This window comes from Filicampus tigris, chromosome 3, assembly GCF_054856515.1.
Source record: "Filicampus tigris isolate MCC_2025a chromosome 3, RoL_Ftig_1.0, whole genome shotgun sequence".
NCBI lineage: Eukaryota > Metazoa > Chordata > Actinopteri > Syngnathiformes > Syngnathidae > Filicampus > Filicampus tigris.
Window position 1 is genome coordinate 26467111 of NC_141219.1, and position 22791 is coordinate 26489901.

At 37.2% G+C, this 22791-nt stretch overlaps 2 protein-coding genes across 2 annotated transcripts in view; both read left to right on the forward strand.

Annotated features, from left to right (window-relative positions):
- Positions 1–2504: 2504 nt before the first annotated feature.
- spi1b (Spi-1 proto-oncogene b) lies at positions 2505–9373 on the forward strand. Its single transcript, XM_086026690.1, has 5 exons — positions 2505–4067; positions 4564–4654; positions 5443–5639; positions 6904–7054; positions 8635–9373. Exons 1-5 carry the CDS (start codon positions 4026–4028, stop codon positions 8946–8948), a joined length of 795 nt encoding a protein of 264 aa, XP_085882816.1. The 5' UTR covers positions 2505–4025; the 3' UTR covers positions 8949–9373.
- A 3400-nt stretch (positions 9374–12773) lies between these two features.
- The window catches only part of mybpc3 (myosin binding protein C3), a 40230-nt gene continuing 30212 nt past the window's right edge, over positions 12774–22791 (forward strand). Inside the window, exons 1-6 of the mRNA XM_086025307.1 lie at positions 12774–12798; positions 14797–15066; positions 17437–17568; positions 21108–21185; positions 22251–22399; positions 22642–22759. Coding sequence (XP_085881433.1) covers positions 12774–12798; positions 14797–15066; positions 17437–17568; positions 21108–21185; positions 22251–22399; positions 22642–22759 — 772 coding nt within the window. The remainder of the gene's footprint in view (positions 12799–14796; positions 15067–17436; positions 17569–21107; positions 21186–22250; positions 22400–22641; positions 22760–22791) is intronic.

The window sequence follows — 22791 nt, forward strand, 5'->3', positions numbered from 1 at the left end:
ACATGTACTGTACATGGATTCATTGTAAGACATTCAGAGAATCGAATCCGAAAGAAAGGTTTCCAGTTCCTCATTTTGCTTTTATGCCTCCGTTGATGTGTGTTCTGTGTGTATTGTGCACACATGAAATAGAAACATTTAACTTAAAATGATGGTATGGATAGAATTGTACTACTTTACATTGAGTATTATGTATTTGTATGTATTAAGTTTCTGTGTGCATTTTATGAGTGTAAACTATTATAATATTGAACCATTTGTTGTTTTCTGCTGCAATGACATATTTTTTTAGTCAAATGTCTTAATAGATGTGTTTAACATGTAACTTGTCAAGCACTACGGATTATACGGATTAAAACCTTTGCCTAAAATAATTTGTTGTACTTGTGGTATCACAATCAAAATTCAACTTGTATGCATTATATATTGTTGCCAATCCTATGAACTAAAAGTTCTCACTTCAATGTATAGTTTTCAGTTGTTTCTTGAGAGAAACTTCTCAACAGTTTTGTGCTGCAAAGTATGCCAAAAGTCATGATGAGTCACATGTGGAAAGCCGACAGAAATCTTCCATGAGTTTGCTGTTATATTGAGTCCATCATTTGATGCCCTTATGTGGCATATGCACGGAAGGTAGTTATTAATTAATAAACACAACCGAAGGTAGCTAAACAGGCTCTGGTGAATAATAAGAACAGTCCAACAGAAGCACTCCATTTCCCAAATGATGCCACAACTGAATTGATATTCAAAGTAATTCAAATATTTAAATCAATGTGAATTTTGCTTCTACTCAACCGGCAGGTAAACGAGCTCAGTTGATTAGAAGCACCTGTGGCTCAAGCCAAACTGTAGCATGGTTTTTACTTTCTGGACCTGAATTTCCCATCTCTGGTGGTAAAAGACAAACCTTTGGAGTTTTTAAAAAGAACAGAGAGATTACACAAAGATGGGACTGGCTCGTCACAGAAGAGAAACATGCAGGGGCCTCCCGCTAATTACAAAAATGAAATTCATTGTATAATTGTAAGTTAAAGTATGTATGTAATTATTTGATTTTATTTGTTTCAAAGTCGGTCCATCAAAAATGTATCAATGTGAAACAACAACAGTAAAAAAGTTTTCTCCTGTTGCAAAAAAAGTTTGAGGGCCACTGGTCGAAAGCACTTTAGGCACAGGCTTCCAAGCATGCAGTATTCTTTTTTTTTTTTTTTTTTTTTAATTCATTTCATACGGAGTAAATAAATAAATAAAGAATGCACATGTGCGCCAGACAGTACACTTCAAGATTTCCACGCAACCTGCACTGTCAATCACCCTCTGTTGCAGTGATTCATAACATACATGCAGTGGGAGCATCTAAAGTCTAGATGTCTGGAAGTGTGCACGTTCAGGCGCTAAAAAAAAGAACTAATACACGAATGGCCGAATATGGACCCTTATGCATATCCATTGGTCAAAATTGAATTTATTTGAATGCTCTAGTTTAGAAAAATTTGAGGTTTTATCATATTGCGTTTTCAAAGAATTGTACAAATAGATCTAAACAGAGCTGGGCATCGTCTAAACCATCACGAAGTTCCTGTCTGCATATTTAGCCGATGAGAACTTGATGTACACGTCACACGTGGCACAAGCGAAAGAAAACGAAAAAACATATATAAGAAAAAATAAAAACAACAGACAAACACACAGCGTGGTGATTGGTGAAATAAAAACAATATCCGGCACATGTCATTGCGTCTGTGGGATTGAAAAGTATACAACACTTATTTCTTATTTATTTGGGATTTTTTTTATTTGTGACATGGTACCAGTTCAGCCCGTTCTCGATGCCTTTGGCTGACTTGTACCAACTGGGACCACGTGGGTCGGCTAAATATGCAGATGCGAACTTTGTTACGGTTAGGCGATGCCCAGCTCTGGATCTAAATGAAACCAGTCATTTCCCAACTGTTAAAACTATGGAAAGGCAAACATGTTGAATTCATATTGCGATCATATTTTACAGCCTTTTGACCATTTGGGGCATTTCCAGAGCCTATTCAACAAATTAAACATAATTGAAAATGTGGCCAGGGCCTCAATTGTTTCCGGGTTGATTATTCTAAATTCTGAATTATTTTAGTTAGGCACTAATCATTCAATAAGAATTTTAATTAGTATATAGAGCACAAGTATCAAACTCAAGGCCCGGGGGCCAGATCCGGCCCGCGACATCATCTTATGTGGCCCGTGAAGTCAAATCATGTGTGTTGACTTGACATGTTTTTTTCAAATTGTCTTCAATTGTATCACTAAATATATGATATTTTGCAAACATTTGTTACCAATCCCTCCTTTGAAATAAATTGAAAAACAGTTGCACAACCTATATACTAGCTTCTGATTTCAAAACTAGTTATCCGTTAATTTGTTTTGATAATATAAGGCGATCCTACATTTGTGTTCACGGTCGTAACGGCCCTCCGAGGGAAACCGTAAACTGTGACGTGGCCCGCGGCAGAAATGAGTTTGACACCCCTGATATAGAGTATTGAATAAATAATACATTCCAACTCTCTTGTCACTTTGTGCCTACTTAAATAACTTTGATTTTCACAAACTTGAGGACAAACGATACTTTTTTTTTAAAGCACAAATGATTGTGCATAATAATTTTTACACCATGGCGCAGACATTCTTGTGGAATTTTACCGAAATGTCAAGGGGAAACCTAGCAAGAAAACAGGCATACAGTATTTGTAGCAGCACGATAAGCCCACAGACAGCCACAATTACAAACAGCAAATAATAGCACAAATACTAAAATGCACTTATTACAACAGTGTAATTGTGAACAGGACATTAGTCCTCAATTTATTAATTGCCCATTGGTTTAAAAAAATAACAAAAAAAACACAAAGTGGTTATCAGTCTTTTGGGGTAAGATCCTCACAAGCCAAGGTATGCATGTTTCTTTGTTAAAAGGAGGTAGCGAGCAGGGGTTATATCCCCCTTTGCCATTTTCTGAAACTCCTGTATCTCCTTTGTGATAATCACAACCTGAAAAACTGATACTGTTGCTTCATCTTATCTTCCAGTCATGTGCGGGTATGTGTGTGATTATATGGGTGTAATTGTAGTTTGCAAGCCATTGCGGGGAGGGAAATTAAGGACGGCGTTTTAGTGTGGAATTAAGTGTAGCTTATTTGTTGGTTTCTTATTCGATTGCTCATGTTGATGACGTTTCAATGTGGGATAATGCGTAAAAATTCTGCTGATTGAGATTTTCACAACATTTGTAGAAGTGACGTGTTCAAATGCATTTAGCCAGTCTTGTACAATGTGCAATTTCATTCATAGACACATTGACTATGTTTACTATGTTGCAGCACAGATCAGACTCGGGTGCAATGTCAACAAGGTGAACACGCACAACATCAATATTTCAACTTAGGTACCATTTGATAAAGGACCAATACAAGTATGAATATTATACATTATATATGGTCTTAAAGCAATAATATTCAATGCGACAAAGTAAAAAGCTTTCATTTAAAAAGAAACAACACCAATTTCCGAACTACTGCATATGACTTGAATGATTGTAGCAGTGCGTTAGATGATGAAGTGACCCGTGAATGGGAGATATTTAAGTAGACACGGTCACTGATGATTGGCCACCAAGGGAGGTGACAATAAAGAGCCGCTGATAAATGTGAAGTTTCGCGGGCTCCCCTAAAGCAGTAGACACACTCTGTTGCTCCCACCCACATCAATTTACAGAAGTTAAAAGTTCCTTTTTCACTTCACAGGCAAACTGTGAGCCTTTGCTTATTTTCCATTTGTATTTGATCCCGTTGAAGGCCTCTTGGACTGCTTCAGCTCACCAGAGTAAACGATACAATAAGAGAGACCAAGGGACATGTTAAATGAGAGGAAATTTTGAAACATTGTGCAATGGTGCTGCAAATGTTTTGAAAGGTTGTGAGAGCTTTTGGTAGGCAAGGTGTTTGAGCCCACTCGTTGGAGAAGAAGCCCCCATGTTGCATCCCTACAGAATGGAGAGTTACCTCATCGCACCTGTAAGTATCACATCTTTTTTAATGAAATGGTCCGGAGACATTTTTAGAATAAAATACAAAACCCGTTCTCATTGCTTTTTTAATTAAAAAAAAACCAATTGATTGTTTTTTTTAACTACAAATGGAAGAGACACAATGGACCTTTTTTATCATCTCATATTTGATGAATTACCATGAGTTCTACTTCATTTGTGTACAGGATGTCAACTCAAACAGCCCTTTATACTACAGGCGACATGAAAATGAAACTCCAAAGTTCTTGAGAGTTTCAGAATAGCAGTGGCAGAAAAACATCAAATAAATAAATAAATCTTGACTTATATTTAAGTAAATATATGTACATCCATATTGTTACCATTTTACCTGATGAAAATATTGAAATACATTTTGTGAATGTGTGTTTAATACAAGAGACATTGATTTAAATATATGATGTATGTTTCAACTATGTCTTTCATTCATGATGATGGTGTCATATTTGATTGTGCTCTTGTAGTCCTCAGAAGAAATCTATGATTCCGAGATCTACAGGCATCCAATTCCAGATTATTATAGTCAATATGTTCTGGATACAGAGATGCAGGCAGGTCAGTTTTACTCAAAGATTTCATGACTTTTATTTTTGATTTTATTAAAAGTCATGTGTTTGACATGTGTTTTGTTATGCTGAATTTTAAACTATGTTTGTTGTTGTTGTTTTTTAGAACAAATGTACAAAATCATTTTAGCTAAAATATTTTACAAAATGAATTAGAAATAAACATTCTAGCCTGACGATTAATTCTACTTTTATATATTTTATAAAGTTTTATCAAATGAATCCTGGTTTAAAGTATTTTTTTGGTTATTTCTTTTTTTGTTGTTGTTGTATTTTAGGGGAATATGATGTGTGCAGCTGAAGCGCACAGGAAACAGATGCTATTTTTTGGGGCCGCTGCAACTACAGACATAGAACAAATTTCGCCCCATGGGGTTTTGTTGACTTTCTCTTGGTAGCAATAGTTTTGAATATTCCATCAAAAACTTTATTTCCCTCAAATTTAGCACAATGTATGGTACTGATGCAATGAACATGCTGTCAATATATATATATTTTTTTCTTTGTTGTGCTAGCTTGCATATTTAATATTTCAACTGGCCGAGTATCGAAATCCAGCCAAGAAAATTAATATTACACTAGAAGGCCTAACTTGAAATGTTAGGGGCTACATTAATTAAAAGATTAGTTTCCAAGACTAAAATAGGAAATATTTTTTTTCTAATACAATCAAACTGTTCTTGTTCCATCTACAATCTCACTGTTTGTTTGAATAAATGTGGGTGTTGTTATAACTCAGTCTAAGGTAATCCCATGTTTCATTGTGTGTCTATTTAGATCACTGGGACTATCACCCTCACAGCCATGTACACCCGATTGAGTTTGAAAACCTTCAAGAGAGCAACTTCACAGAGCTGCAAAGTGTGCAGTCTCTGCACCCGCCCGGTCTAGTCCGACACGAGGTCATGCGCTACGATCCAGAAAATCTACTGGATCCAAACCTTGGAGCACATTCTCACATGTTACAGCAACCAGTAGGTCCCTCGCTCACTAAATCAATAAAACCTTATTCTCATCAGAAAAACAAGAAACCCATTCACATAACAAAGTGGAAGAGATTGATAAACAATGCACTGGGAATTCATCTCCGGTTTGTGTAGTACCTTATGAAGATAGCTGACTTGTGGTATATACGTTAAGCAGTAAAATGCACTCGTTTTTAGCCAACTCTGGGGGCGGCCATTTTGTCACAACTGCTCACAACGACCAATCACGGCTGACCCGTTTTCTGAATCTGAGCCGTGATTGGTCGTTGTGAGCAGTTGTTATGTCATTATCAATCGACAGAAGACAAAATGGCCACCCCCGGAGAATGCTAAAAACGAGTGCATTTTGCTGCTTAATTTATATTCCACAAACGCAAAATTAATCAGAATGCCGTGTTTCAACTAGTGGGCTTGCATAGAACGTATTCTTGAAAAAAAAAAAGTTTGTGTTGACTTCCCCTTTTAAAACATGCTTTAAATGATGGCAAATGCAATACAAGTACATTTATACAGTATAATTTTCTGGCAATTATTTACCATGAACAGGCAAGGTAGCCAGTTAGGGATGTTAAATGTTAATTAACTAAATCTAAGAAATATGAAAAGACAATGAACGGCTTCAAGACATCCAGTTCTTGGCACACCAGCGCTTCAGCACAAGATAGGATACAGACTACAGCTTTGCTTTGTCATCCTGACAAGACAGTTGTGGGTTTGCAATAATTTAGGAGGCAATGCGGAGAATGCGTCAACGTGTCAGCAAAATGGTCTGTTTAGAAAATGAATCATATTTTCCAAATGTTTTTTTTTTTTGGTCCTACACAGGGGGAGGGGGGGGGGGGTGAGGGGTTGATGTTTGTGAACTGGGAGCTTGTGAAGCCCATTGAGACTCTTTGGTGGTTAAGGCTATAAAAATAGACTTGACTCAAATCTTGGCTTTGGCCTTTGTGTGTTAAGTTCACAATTTGGGATCTCCAACTTCCTCCTACATTCCAGTAACATGAATATTAGCTTAGTTAATAATTATATATTGTTCATATGACAATGTCACCCAAAGTTCAGCTCACCTGTTACCTTGACCCAGAAAATAATGACATAGAATACATGTAGATTTTTTTTAAAATCTGAAAATACTGACCACTCCTATGGCATATACTTAGAACTAACCCTTTATGCCTTTATGCCGTAATATTATTTAATGAGACTTATGATGACATTGATAACTAAAGGGACTTTGTTTCCTCTTTTAAAGGTAACATTCTTCCCACGGACTCTGTATCCTACACATGTGTCCCAGCACAGCACTGATGATGAAGAGCACGGACGTCAAAGTCCCCCCCTGGAGGTCTCTGATGAGGAGTGTCTTCGGGATCAAGTCCCTTACGTCATACCTGGAGAGATGGGTAAGAAAGCCCATTCAAAGGAGGATGTAGACAATATATGCCGAATATATTACGTACACCAGGCTCATCTGTTGGGATACCATATGAAAGCTGAGATAGCTAAAAAAAAATAAAAAATCTGCTTGAAATGTGTGAGCGTGTTCTTAAAACATCATCGGCACATGTCATGGAGATGATCAGTCTTCCAGCTCATTTTATTCTTAAGCATTCATCATCATTTGAATTGTCAGGCAATGCAGTCAGGGGCTATTAGGTCATCCGATTTATTAATTTAATTTAAATGTGTTTGCCAGTACAGAAGCAATTGGAGAAATGGATCTTATTTGTGCACCCTCTGTGTGGCTAACTGCGTTTTGCAGACAACAGCATGTGTGTTTCTTGTTTTGTCAAGCAACAGGAGCTGACCTCAGTCAACATTTCACAATTTCTCAAAATCTTTGCTTACATACAAACTTCTAAAATAGTGTCAGACTGACGTATGTTTTAATGACGAATTAGGAGACTAAGCAGTTAAATTATTTTGACTGCACTATTGTAGTGTAATATTTTAACCACTTTACATTTTCTCCAGTTAACTCTTCCTTTAATATATTACAACATATTTATATACTGCTTTTGTAGATAGTCGATACTGTATTTTGTATTTTATCTTCTTATGTTCTCAATTTCTCTGTGCTGTGGCATCCTAACATGCTGAGAGACAATCTTAGGGTTGCGTTGGGAAATTAGACAATTTCATTTATTTGTAAGAAAAATAATTGGTAATAATCGACAAATGTGTCTTTGTTCAGCTTTTTATGCCAGTGACATAAAGTGACAGGCAGAACAAATAAATGCTCTTCCATTAGAGGGCAGAAAGTACAATCAACCTGTAACCACTTGGTGCCATTCATATGGCAGAATAAGTCTTGTTTAAAGGTTGGGACACACTGCTCTCACGTACTCAACCAGACAAGTACTCAAAGTTCTTCTGGACAAACAAGACAAACGGCTGCCCCAACCCACACAGTTTGATGTAAAGGTTAAACACCCACGACCTATTAAAAACATTTTTGAGAAAAGGTTATTGCAATTATTCTTTGATCATGTTCTTAACTTAATTGATAATAATTTGGCATGTTTGGCGACAAGCCTGCCGATTGAGACTTAATTAGTTGAGTCAACTCACGTCAAAGTATCGTAAAAACTTTAGTTACCGCATACTTTCATTTTGAAGATACACAATATATGGACATTTTCTTATATTTTAATTCAAATACCTCGCATTTCATTCTCAGCTTCATAAGTCACATAATAAACCCGAATGCATTGCAAACTAAAGTCAGCAAAACTGTCAATATTCCTTGAATTTTTTTATCTAGGTACTTTACAGTTCTCCCCAAAATCTTTTTAAATTGACTTTGCCTTACTCAGTGGGACATGTGAAGCATTTACTTCGCCTCTCTTCTCACTCTCTTCAGCTATTGTGTTGCGAGAGTTCCTCCATGTAAATGTTGCGCATGCTGTGAGTGAGATCAAAACCAACAAAGTCTTGCATCATACAGAATTGGTAATTGTGCAACTTTTTTAATGTTTCCCAGGCAACAAGAAGAAGATTCGTTTGTATCAGTTCTTGCTGGACCTGTTACGGAGCGGCGATATGAAGGACAGTATCTGGTGGGTGGACAGAGACAAAGGAATGTTCCAGTTTTCATCCAAACACAAGGAGGCTCTCGCACACCGCTGGGGAATCCAAAAGGGCAACCGCAAAAAAATGACCTATCAAAAGATGGCGCGGGCTTTGCGCAACTATGGCAAAACTGGAGAGGTAAAGAAGATCAAGAAGAAACTGACGTATCAGTTCAGTGATGAGGTCTTGGGGAAGACTCATTTGGAGAGAAAGCCATACATGTAGGCAGAAAACTGAATTACGCAACGCAAGTGTTACATTTGATAAATGCTTTCTGGTGTAACTGCTCACTCAGTGTTAACATTCCTTGTAAATAGAATTAAACGCGTCATGAAAGCTGTCCAGTGTGAACATACAGAGTTACACTGTTATTATACAGTACATTTATTTCTCACAGGATAAAAATACAGTGTAAAAATGACTGAAGCGATTGTCTGCCATCCGAGTGTCCTGCTTTTGCTGTTCAGGGACATAAGAAAGCCGGTGAAGTGTGTGTACAGCATAGTATCGTGTGGAAACAAGGCCATGAACTATGTAACCTGTTATTTAAAGACTATCGATTACGGGCCCGATTCAAGACATTTGATTTTCTATAATCAACTGTAGAATTACCGAATATGCAATAAATATTCATTTCAATCATGACACAATGCCATGTGAATGCCAAATTCTTTTTGAAAAGTGCACATGTGGGACATGTTGTTATTCAAAATGGTGCATGGATGAATGGACGTATTTCTTCATTTAAATCTGCTCTTTCTAAGCTGCCGAAAGTTGTGGTCTCTGGTAACCATCGCCCGTTTTGGCTCAAAACAATGTTCGTTTACCTCACATTGAAACAGGAGCAAAGATGAATTATCGTTAACATAATTGCATGTCATTTTTTTCAACCTTTTCGGAAAAAAAATAAAAATAACAAAATCAAAAATCAAAAAGAATCCAGTTGCATCAATTCAACGTTTGTGCATTACTATTTCTGTATTGACTTGGAATTTAGGCAGCCATTAATAAAAAACACAATTTTTGGCAAGCACATTGGTTTAAAAAAAAGGGGAAAAAAAGAAAAAAAATTTGGGGGACAGTTATGCTTTGAGGCTAATGAGATGTAATGTTTGTGCAACTAAAGATTTGATCTTTTTGTGTGTTTGTGTCTTGCTGACAAAAAAAACAACCAATCGGAAGACATCCCTAATACCAAACATAAAGATTAAGGTGAAACAGAGGCTAAAAGTATTTTAATATTTATTTGCTAGCTAAAGCTTCTGTTTCTTTTTATTGTTCTTCTTCTTTTCCTGCCTTGTTGTCACCCATCTATCCATTCATCATCCGAGCCGCTTGTCCTCAGGAGGGTTGCGGGCGTGCTGGAGCCTCTCCCAGCTGACTTCGGGCAGTAGGCCATGTGTATAAAACAAGCAGTACAATGAAGAAAAACAAAAGGGGCCACATCAGTTGTGATTTTTAGTGAATGCTGCAGGGCCGCTAAAAATTGGTCATTGAGTCACAAATGTTTAGTCCAATGGTGTTACCAGCAAAAAAGTGCTACAATGCTCAAGTTGGTCAAAATCCAGCGTAGGACTACTGCACCTTAAAACGTGTTTTGTTTTCTCCTAAATTGAGATAACTGTTGTTGTGATTTGGGCTAAACAAATGAAAATTGATTTGATTTGGATTTTTTATTTCCCATGCATCAGGACTGCATCCAGTTTTTTTGGGTGGGCAAAGTTTATCTGTGGGTGGGCAATGCCCCCCTGCCCCCCCTCTGGTAACGCCCTTGGTTTAGTCCATAGTTTGGACTACATTGCATTTCACGTTGTGCAGTGTGGCTTGCATTAGCATTAATATGACGACTCCAAGACTAGAAGTTACGTGCAGGTCTAGCAGCAGCATATCATTGGGTTAAATCATTCCAATTTAACATAAAATATCCACAATAAAAAATCCTGGGCGTCAAATTGTGTCAGAGGTTAGACGCTATACGGGTAGGTGCATGTTGCCAAGCTACAATAACAAAAGCCAAACCTGTTTGCAATTTGCAGACATTATGCTTATTACATATAACTGCAACTTTGTTGTGTTAGTTGTTCATTCATCCATTGAATTGACTACTTCTCCTCATTAGGGTTATGTGTGAGCTGAAGCCTACCCCAGCTGCTTTTGGATGACAGGTGGGTTACACCTTCATCGTCATGGTTGCCAGTTAACCGCAGGGCACGTACAGACAACCAAGCACTCACATTTACGCCCATAATTTAGAGTGTTCAATTAAGCTAACATGCACGTTTTTGGAATGTGGGAGGTAGACACAATACTCAGGTGCGGCAAGAACTTGCAAATTCCACACAGGGAGGCTGGAGGCAAGATTCAAAGCCAGAAAGGCAAAAGCTGTGAGGCAGACGCAATGACCACTTGGCTAACTGTCTTGCACTGTTAATTGTAATCTACTCCTTTTTTTTCCAGAAGAACAAGAAACATGATCAGTGATATCTGTTTCTCATCCTCCACCACAGTTCTACAACAAAGTGGAGACATGATGTAGTATAATGTAGTATGTAGGTGGGTGAACAATGTAATCCATGTAAATAGCATGTGGATATCTGTAACATATGTTTTCTTTACTTACGATTATGCATTGGTCAATTGTAACAACAAGAGGTCCTCATTGTAAATGCTATGAAAAAATGAACCAAAACATGCCATTAATGTAAAGGGCTTTCTAGAAATATCAAATATAGTGTACTACTGTACCACTATTATCATAGGGTAAACAGCTCCTTTCTTTGGTGAAGATGGAATTGAACCAATTATTCACTCTAAAAACAGTTGGGTTAAAAATAACCCAATTCTGGGTCAAAAATGGACCGATCCACTAGTTGGGTTAATAAACCCTAACCCTAAACCAAGATTTAAAAAAATGGTAGTTTTGCACAAAATAACCTAAAAAATTGGGCTGTTTGTACAAAACAGTGCAAGAAAGAGGGTCAAATTGACCCAATTAGTGGATCGGTCCATTTTTGACCCAAAATTTAGTTCTTTTTAACCCAACTGTTTTTAGAGTGTGGATTTTGCACAAAAACACACACACAATAAAGGAGAACTGTGCGCTCTCCTACCTGGCCAAGTTACTGTTATAAGGGCCAACAATATTTGAGTTCGATTGTCCAAACTATAGCAAATCAGGGATTTGAGGGAGTTTTAGTTTTGTGATCATAGAGTATGATCCATATGCAGTCATCTACTGTTTAGCTCAGTGTTTACATCATGGTTTTTATTTTCCACATAAAAGTAGGACCAAATGTACAGGAGGCTATTCCTTTTCAGCTCCAAGGCTCCCCCTAAAGTTTTGTAGTACAATGTATTGTTGTTGGATTACAATGCAGTACTGTGGTAAATAGAGATCAAAGGCATAAAGACCAAAAATGTGGACTAGTAGAGCTAAAAGGTTGCTAGTTCATCGTCCCAGCATTTTTAAATGGAAAAAGAAATGTATTATTTTTTTTATCAATAGGTAAAAGAGATTCAGTTGTTTGTTCTTGCTAAACAAAATGTTAATTCTGTATTTTGTTGAATTTTCGGTGCAGTTTAAATTTCCGTTTATATATAAATATAAGTGCAGAACCAAATTCCAAATAACTGGACAATGGGCGCTACCAGTCATTAGTTTTCTGTGTATTCAGTTTTATATGAAGCTACAGCACAGAGACAGCGTCATCCCTTTTTTTTTTTAAGTTCTAAATTTAACTGGTGCCTAACATCCATGACCCCCGCTCTCAAGACCTGTCATTCAGGCGAGGTGTTGGAGGAAATGATGGTTGAAATATAGCCTCTGCGTGCATGTGTGTTGCATACGTCCTGTTGTGATCCTGGGACAGGATGAGCTTTGATGGGACATGTGGGGGCAGCTGTTGTTCTTTGGCCATCATATTGGTCCCCGAATGAAGGTGTCTGGAGAGAGAGGTGGTGCTGTATGGAGTGGCCACTTCTATTAAAGGCAAAAGAGCGAGATAGACAGCAGTAATTCATCTCGTGGAGGAGAGCACATCCTTTAGGAAGATGCCAGAGCCAGTCAAAAGAACAAGTGAGTGTGCAGCTTATATCCTCGAAATAATGTTTTTTTTTTTAATTGGGTGTAGCCCACTTAAGACCACACAACTGTTACTTGTGAAAACTGTTAGCTTCACCCCTGAACTTGAACATTTACTCTGTGACTAAACACAAACGTTTTGAGACACAAGGACAAATAGCCTGACTGTGTGCTGCCTCACAGCTGTCTTAAGCAACATTAACCACAGTCAAACTGCTAAAACAGGCCTTCACAGATAAGCGTTTACCACAAAATGTTGTAACATTTAATTTTTTTAATACTTTTTTTTCTACTTGTCTGGCAGGCAAAAAATAACTATATTCGTTGTAAAAACTACAACATTTTCTAGAAATTTTACACCCAAATCCCCAAACTGATGAGAAGGCCTACATTACAAGGCTTTAGTTTATTGTTTGATTGCTAACTTAAATATGTTACCGCTAAATTTAGAATAAGAAAAGTAGTAGTTCAATATACAGTGGTGCCTTGAAATATGAGTTGAAACCACTCTAACACCCTTCATCTGTCCCGGGACTTCCCGCCAAAAGCGAACAAAACATGTTTACGTTTAAGTTTTAATGATGAAAAATAGCACTTCATATTGCTGTACTCCACTAAAATATACACTCATTACATAAATTAATAGAATTAAAAATAATTTCACATTTTTTTTCTTATCACACTGCATTGATTCAATTGAGATTGTGCTGCTCTTTCTGGTGTGCCTACCTTGGCCATCTGTGGGCAATATAAGACAGACACGTGGATGTACTGTTCATTACATTGTCCCAACTCCTCTTAGCTCATCAGCACGACACTAATATTAGTATTTGGTCGCAGAGGATAAAGAATATATGCCTCTGAATACGGTCAACGTGTGTTGCGGCACCATTTGTGTTCTGTTGCTTAAAGAGACATAGCACCGCAACATAGAAGCTATTTAGGATTAGCATTTCAAATATACAAATTATAATTTTCTTTGCTTGATGTTGTATAACATATATAATAACTGGGAGTGGCAGAACAGCATGAAGCTTCATTTTTGAAGAATTGTTGTTGTAAAGTGAGTTGAGTTCACTTCATTGCCACCATAAAATACTTGCATCTTAAGTCTGCGCTCACAGGTAGAAGTAAAATAAAAAATCCGCCAAACGAAGGAGTCAATAAAAAAAAACCAAGTCACTCATATCTCAATGCACTACTGTATTTCTCTTTCATTATTTTTAATCATGACCTTTTCATGTCATAGCCTATGTATTACATTTCCATATTGGCTGTATAGAAGTGATTATGTTAAATATGTGTTTAGGCTGATCTTGAGTTAGAATTTTAAATAAGACTGTTAGGGTTATTGAGGAGTCATCCCAGATGGAAATAAACCCCCTGGCTGCAGAAACACAAGGGTCCGCAAGTATTTCAATGAGTCTAAAGCAGCAAAAATAGATTCAAGATAATCCCTCTGCTGTGATACCTGTGCCTGTGGTGCAACTTAAGCCTGCCACATTCATTCATTAGTCCACTTCATATGCATCCTATATTTAAACTCATTGGGGCTGCCACAAGTTAACTCATTCATTGCCAGACATTTTCAGACCGTCTTTTACTCTAATGTTTCAAAAAGTTTGAAAAAAATATATAAATAAATTCCTGGGATTGAATGGCTGGACTGTGAAAAGACAAGTAAATTTGTCTATGGCAGTGAATGAGTTAATGTGCGAACACCGACTCTGGAAAAGAACGGAACCCATTCACCTTGCTCATAAAACCTCCTACAATGAACGTTTGTTGACTAACAACCGAGGCAACAACACTGATGCCAAACTGATGTCCCCCTATCGTGTACAGTTATTTTAGTCTATATTGTATTTAACTATATTGTCTGCATTATATAGTCAAACAATTTAAAGATGCACAACTCATTTTGTACAGCAAGAGAGGTCAAAGATTTGAAGACTACAGTTAAAAGGTCCTAATGTCCGTTTGTCGTGTCAGTTTCAGCCTTTACCAAGAAGCCAAAGGCACAGGAAGCAGAAGAGGGGTCCTCAGTGGTCTTCGAAGCCGAGACCGAGAAGTCTGATGCTAAAGTTAAATGGCAGTGCAACACAAAGGATCTCGTCAGCAGCAACAAATACGAGATTGCCGCCAATGGAAACAAGCATTCCCTCACAATCAAAGCGGTTACCCAGGAAGATGCCAGTATCTACGCCGTGATTGCAGGGAGTTCAAAGGTCAAGTTTGATCTGAAAGTCCTGTCAAAGAAAGGTGGGAAATTTTGGCTGTGGCCTCACTGCCTGTTGACAGACAGTTTGTGCAGCCTGACCACAAAACAGGCAGTACAGACTTTACACTACATACACAGTTTTTAATGTCTGTACTTATTGATATTAAACCTTATCTTACATGAGATATTTATGGCTTATGTAAAGAAGCAATTACTTTCTGGAAGAAAAAAAAGAAACAACTGGACCTTTTTTGTTTATCATATGAAGCAGTAACCAGCACCCTGAAAGTTGAATGAAAGGCCACTCTAATATGTGCCTGTTAATAGGTTATTATTTAGTTGTTGTTGTTTTTTTTAATAAAAAGACTTAACTTATTATTTGAAACAGATTGCTTAAATATAATTACTGTTTACATCTTTACAAAATATTCTGTGAACAATGTTGTCCCCCACTCACGACTTTGACTGAAAGGATTTTTTCTTGTCTTCGCTCCACCTCTCTAATAAGGTCTTTATTCATATTGGCCCTTTGCCAGAAGCCAGCAGTGGGCAAGAAATTTTGCTCCTAATTTGGGAGCTTCTCATTAAATACGGCAACATTTTAAATATGTAATATTATTATCTGAAACATTATTTTGCTATGAACATGCTACGTTTTGGCATGTGAAAAAGGAATTATTTACATAAATTACAGGAATTATTAATACCCACCTTAAAATAAATCCATGAGCAATGCTCGTCGGTTGCTTGGATCAGATAAAATGGAAACAACTTTCAAAGACATTCACAGTTGTGTGTTGCACATGTTGCAACCCTCGTGTCTGTGTCTGTGTAGAGACATTGACCTTCCGCGGGCACATTATTTCGTCATGAGTAAGCAGCACTTGACTGGCTCTCAGGATAGGCCTGAGAGGTGGCAGATAGCACATGGAAAAACAGCCAGTCAATCAAGGATGAGAACATATCAGGCTTTAAGTGAAAAATACCTCATGAAGAATAGTTTCAGTGTTAGAGTGCATGTGTATCTACTGAAGTTATGTTGCTATTCAGTTTTGGAATCTCAAATGAGAATCACATCAAGAAATGTCTTTTCAAGAATCAAAGGCCACTGCCATACTAGTCCTTATAACACACATTCAATTGTTGAACAATTACCATATGGACACTTTCTGGTGACGTTATCGAAGAAGATTCATTGCACGAACGGTGTCAAACATTCAGTGACAGTCTGATATGTATGAGCTATTTTGTACAGAGCCCCTAAGGTGACATGGAAGTTTAAAAAAATACTTTATGTGCTTCTGGGTCATTTTCTGTAAACGAAAGGTGCAGCGTTTTCACCCATGGGCGGGTTTAATTGAATTACTTTGAAATTCGCTTGAAATACAAAAACATAAAATCAGTTCTTGATATTAAACATGGTTTTCAAATAAGCGAAAGACATCTGAAGCGAGTGCTAAACAAAAGAGGACAACTCTTGACCGCAAGAAGCGTTCCAAATCCTCCCCATGATTCTTGCCATCTCCGGCGTACTGTCGTCTCTCAAACAGCGGCGCATTAGAGGCTAGACTAGCTGCCAAACTGACCCAGAAGTACATAAACGTGCATTTAAAAAAAATGCGTTCCCTCGCCCCAAAAACTTTATCTCGCAATCATTGCGAGGTAACACAAACTTTTTTTGCGAGGGAATGCAATGGTTTTTAAAAAAATGTTTTTATTACTTCCATGTCACCTTAGGGACTCCATAGTTTTGCAAGGAAGAATTGCCAAAAATGTCTGTCTCTAGGTGTGCAAAACTCATAGACATACCCCCAAAAACCTGCAGATGTAATTGTAGCAAAAGTTGGTGAAACCAAGTAATAACGCAGGGGAGCCAAATAATTTAGCATGTCCTACTTCCTAATTTTCAGGGTTTTTAATTTATTTGTAAAAGAAAAAAAAAAAAAGCTTAAAGTATTGTATTTATATATATATATATATATATATATATATATATATATATATATATATATATATATATATATATATATATATATATATATATATATATATATATATATATATATATATATACACATATATATATAGTGCATGTTTGTTTGTCTCTGTGTGCCCTGCGATTGGCTGGCAACCAATTCAGGGAGTCCCTCGCCTATTGCCCGAAGACAGCTGGGATAGGCTCCAGCACTCCCGTGACCCTTGTGAGGATAAGTGGCGTATAGTGGATATAATGGATATATATTTATGAATGCTTACCATTTTACAGTAGTTGCTGATGTCATGAGGTTTGTTTTATAATTTGCCGGAAGAAGGACAATAAAAGGAGCCCCTGTCAAACAGTAGAATGAAGTGGCCAGTAAGTCTGCAGTATGTCTGACATGCGCATTGTCTCTATGGTAACATGAACACAGAAACTCCAGCTGAGGCTCCTGCTGCAACAGAAGGGTCAAGTGTAACAAAAGAGCAACAGAATGCCACACCTGCGGCCATACCCAAAGAAGATGAGGCCACTGCCCCAACACATGATGCCTCTCCGTCAGAGGGTGAGCCAGTTATTTCTGCATTTAGTTAAACTCCTTCTAGATCAGGGATGGGCAACTTAAATGCTGGAGGACGCCACCATTTTTCATCAGTGCTAGTGGGGGGCCACATATAGAACCACACACTTCAGGAAGTATGAATATTCACAAAATACAGTATGTGCATATGTGCAAAATACGTGCTTGAATATATTTGATTTTTCATCATTTCTCTCTTATGTATAAAAGATCCACAATCCTAACCCAACAACAAAGGGTTTGAAGCAAACAATAAAATAACCATCTACCAGGGGCATCACAAGGTCTAATGGACAGGGAAAGTAAGGTTCCAGGGAGCACAAAGCTTCACAAGCAAATAAAGACTGATAATTAGTGCTGTCAAGAGATTAAAAAAAACTGAGGGATTATTTAATTATGATCCATAATTAATGGATCTAATTAATCTATTAGTTAATCTCATTTTAAAAATTGCTGAGAAAAGCCCCAAAGCCCTCCATTCTCTGTATGTATGTATCCGTATTCATGGTGGATATCTTATTTTCAATTACACAGGATAAGTCCCTGATTTCTGTTTGCGAGTTGAGGTCCAGTGATCTGCCGTTATAGCAATACATTTGTCCGTCAATGTCAAGTTTGCTTTTCTTTTCACCGTCATACATCTCGCTGATTTTAGTCATCACTGCAGTCCTGCATGGTGGTTTGTATGATGTGTCATTGGACGCTGTTTGCAGCGCCTCGATTAATCCTTCGTCTTTAAAGCGGAAGTCAACGCAAACATTTTTTTTTTCAAGAATATGTTCTATGCAAGCCCACTAGTTGAAACAGGGCATTCTGATAAAATATTGTGTTTGTGGTTAGCGTGTGTTAATCCACTCGATTTTCGCCATCTCCGGGGACGGCCATTTTGTCATATCTGTCAACTGAAAATGACATCACAACTGCTCACAACGACCAATCACGGCTCAGACTCAGAAAACAGGTCAGCCGTGATTGGTCATTGAAAAAAATATGTTTGGGCTTGACCTCCGCTTTAACTATGCTGATCGGCCTGCAGTTCACCTTTATTCGCTTTGCAAAAACATTCGTCAGCCCGTCGGTCACAGACGTGGGCTGTTCTCAAGTTTAATTTGGCAAAGTGCTTTGCAATGGCCCGCTACATTAGCATCTTTGTTTTTATCATTAGCTGTCGCTTTAGTCGCGGCTGGTTACTTTGCATTTATGTGGTAGGCTTGAACTGCTTCTTTGGTCAGCGAAGTCCTTCTTACAAAGAAGGCATATCACTCTGCCTTTATCAATACTGCCGTCTGGATGTTTTAAAAAAAAGAAATTAATTCATCGGGCTCTCCCATGCTGCCCCATTTTCACGTCTTTTTCTGCTCCTGAACTTGTCCTCTCACCTACAATAGGAGCCTATCAGGTTATGCCAAACACAATGACAGCCAATCAATGTCCACTTCTGGGTGTGACACTGACCATTGTTTTTACACATCCAAAAACTCAAGCACAAGTCCCACACATCAAAATGCATCCCATCATTAGACAGAAACAGTCAATTTAGAGATGAAAGAATAGATTAACAAGATAAAAAAAATAACGCTTTAACTGTGACTGTATTTAATTAATTGATCGCAGTTAATGCACCATTTTGACACCCCTACTGAGAATGCGGTTTCAACGTTTAAAGTCAACATTAGCGTTGTCGTCTTATTTAAGTCTGTTTTTTGTCATTATACATTACATTAACACGGGGAGCATGTGCAGAGCATTAACCAGGTAAAAAAGGTGTTACAGTGCATGCAAAACTGGATGCAAACAAAGGTCTCTGTGTGGCGACAAAGTAAACCAAGCCTATCATTTTCACTTAACAGAAAATTACAAAGAAAAGCTTCGCTCTGAGGAGTTAATAATGTCATCGCACTCAAATTAACAGCTGCCATTGCCAGCTACTTGATGGATGGAAGCTTCAAAGAATGCGGACAGTTTTGAAGGGTGTCAAATCTGTCTATTGCTTTGTTGTGACTTTGAGGCTAATGGCATTGACTTTGGCTCACAACACAGTTTCCTCCAAAATACTTTTGAAGTCAGAGAGATTACATTTTGGCACATACAGTATGTGTCTAATAGTTGGGGAAAACCTTACTCAATTATGTTTAATTAAATAAAGAAAGTATTATTGCAGTCTTGAAAATATCTAGGACATGCTAATTTGGCTTCTATTTACCTCTTGGCTTGCTACACTTTCTAACCACATCTTTCCTAAATAAATTTTAATGCAATATAAGGCGTATATAAGATTCACCTTGCCCGAAAAGTTTCATAGTTCATATCCATATTGAGTTCGATATGATTCCTAGACTTTCTACATCACAAATGGCTTTCTTTATCTGTGAAAACTTTTCAACTCCATTTTTAGTACTTGTAGATATTGCTTTCCTTGTTGTTCTCCCAACACATGTCCTGATTCCTATAGGAGTGAGATTATTAGTCCATATTGTTGTTCTATGACAACCATAAGTGAAGGAGCTCAGGTCTTGTTTCATGGTGTGAATTTATGCATTGGGTTGACTCTAACACTCGTCATCCTCGTGGAAACAGCCAGAAGCTTCACAATGCATTTTGGACTACCGACATAAATATGTCTTTGGGATTGAATGAATTTTAACTTAGACTATGAAGTGAAGGAAGCCAATCGCTTTATATTTAAGTGAATAATGACAGTGCATCCTTCATATTCTTTACCTTGTTGCTTTTAGTCGGCTCTTTGTGCGACACTCAAAGAGGCTTTTACAGCTGCAAGCAAGGTCACAAAGAAAACATGGAGTGGTAAAGTATTAAGGACACTCTCCCGGTTAAATGAAATAATGACACACAACAAAGGCCGTCCTGACGAACAGGGGAAACACACAGATTTATGATTTTTTTTAAGTGAATAATATTAAGTTAGTTTATAATTTATTAAAAAATCTAGACACTTTATATTTAACTTTTTTATTAATACCCATTTTTTGGGGGATGTTTTCTGCAAAAACTTCCCTGAAAGTTAGATCAAATTGACCGAAGTAGTGGATCAGTCCATTTTTGACCCAAAATTGTGTTATTTTTTTCACCCAACTGTTTTTAAAGTGTACCATTCAACGACACTTCTGAATAACAAAGTGCAAGAAGTCATTTTGTGCCTTTAAAAAAAAAAAAAAACCTCACTCAAAACAACTTTTTTATATAATTGATGTACTATGTTTTTCCTGCATATGATTCCAAATTTGCAAAAAAAAAAAAAAATAGTTTGGCCTAATCACATTGTAGTATAGTAGTATAGGGCAGTATAGAACTCGCTGTTAGTGCAAGCCATTTCTGTCACCCCATTCAGTTCTTTCAGCCTTTTTTGTGGGATTCATACCCCCACCCCCCAATTCTATTTTTCCTAGAAAAGGTACTGTGAACATCATCAATATTTTTAGAAGTTTTTATTTATTTATTTGATTTTAATATGTATATGTACCAGTATATCTAATGGTTGTGTAACACTGGATTATGTACTGTAGATGGACAGCATCCAGACACCAGACAGGACCTCACTGGCCTCTTCACAGAGAAACCCAAAAGTGGGGAGGTGACTGTAGGTGAGCATATTACTAGTCAATCTTGAAACACTCACAGCATGAATGAGAACTATTGTAGTCTCCATAGAGCTAAAAAAAAATGTGGGAGTAAATACTGTACATACTGTATATGGTGGCAAAAGTCATCCGCATCCACAAAAACCTACAGTATTTGTAAACTATACACCGATATCAATCTTACCTTAAGTGTCTAAAATATTGGAAAAGCTTTTTACAGAAAGACGAGAGGGTTTTATTGATACTAAATGATAGCCAATATGGATTTAAAAAAAAAAAAAAGGTACTTAGCTACTTAGCTAATAGAAAACAGTATATCCAATGGGGACAGTACTGATCCATGTGCGGTAGCATTGTGTGTGGAGTGACTCAGGGATCTGTCCTGGGCCCAAAGCCTTTCCTTTTTTATATCAACGACCTATACTTGGCGTCTGAAAAACTCAAGTTTGTCCTGTTTGCTGACCATCCTACAATTCTGTACTCAGGTGAAAATCTGAAAAACCTATGCTCGAGGTTACAAATGAAATGTGTGAGCTACAAAACTCGTTTGTAAGAAATAAATTGTGGCCAAATACAATACAATATAAAATACAATATAATATTTTTAGTCTTGTTTCCTCATTCATATTATTTGTACGACTATGAACGAAAAAATCATGTTGCAACCTGCTTTTCAGTTATATTTTAAATCATGTTCATCATTAATTCATCATTATTTATATGACCATTTATAAGTTATCTGAACTTCAACCTACTCCTTTTGAGCATCAATTGTAGCCATATTTTGTAATGCATCTATTCAGTTTTACACACGATGCTCAAATAAAGCCCCCCCCCCCTAAATCTAACTAAAATACTGTGAGAACACATGGAGAATTGACCCTTGAAAACATTTTGTAATAAGTAATACATTATTATAATCCTGTTACGGTCAGGTTAGTTAGACTTCCTGTTTGTGTGATCAGAAATGAGGATTCTCAATACAAAAAGAGATGTGACCTAAAATACTAAATGTAAGATACGATTTTAAAGTGTATAAACACATACATATTGTACTCCCCTGTTTAGGTGGAAACATCACATTTGTGGCTAAAGTCAATGCCGAATCACTGCTGAAGAAACCAACTATCAAATGGTTTAAAGGGAAGTGGATGGACCTCGCCAGTAAATCTGGAAAACACCTGCAGCTAAAGGAGTTCTATGACCGCAACACCAAAGTAGACCAACTCATGCTGTTAACTTTTTTTTAATGAAAAGTTTGAGTCATTGACTATATTTGTAGTCTATATTAGGCACATTTAATTCATCTTTTCATCGTTAAAAAAAACAACTAAAAGTGAATGAATAGAAACCAATAGGAATTGCAAAGAGTGAATGTTTTTATGCTTACACTGTTTTGCCCGTGAAGGACCGAAAAGATGGTACTAGTACTCAAAGTTCTGAATCAACCCTCAAACAGGTCCACACATTTGAGATGCACATCATGGAAGCCAAGGCTAACTTTGCAGGAGCTTACAGATGTGAAGTTTTGTCCCGCGACAAGTTTGACAGCTGCAATTTTCAATTGTCTGTACATGGTAAGTGTACCGGAATTATGTTATCCTATTAT

Coding starts and splice junctions, on each gene's coding strand:
- spi1b (XM_086026690.1), top strand. CDS start 4,026: ATGTTGCATCCCTACAGAATGGAGAGTTACCTCATCGCACCT. Junction 4,068..4,563: donor AGAGTTACCTCATCGCACCT/GTAAGTATCACA, acceptor GTGCTCTTGTAG/TCCTCAGAAGAAATCTATGA. Junction 4,655..5,442: donor GGATACAGAGATGCAGGCAG/GTCAGTTTTACT, acceptor GTGTCTATTTAG/ATCACTGGGACTATCACCCT.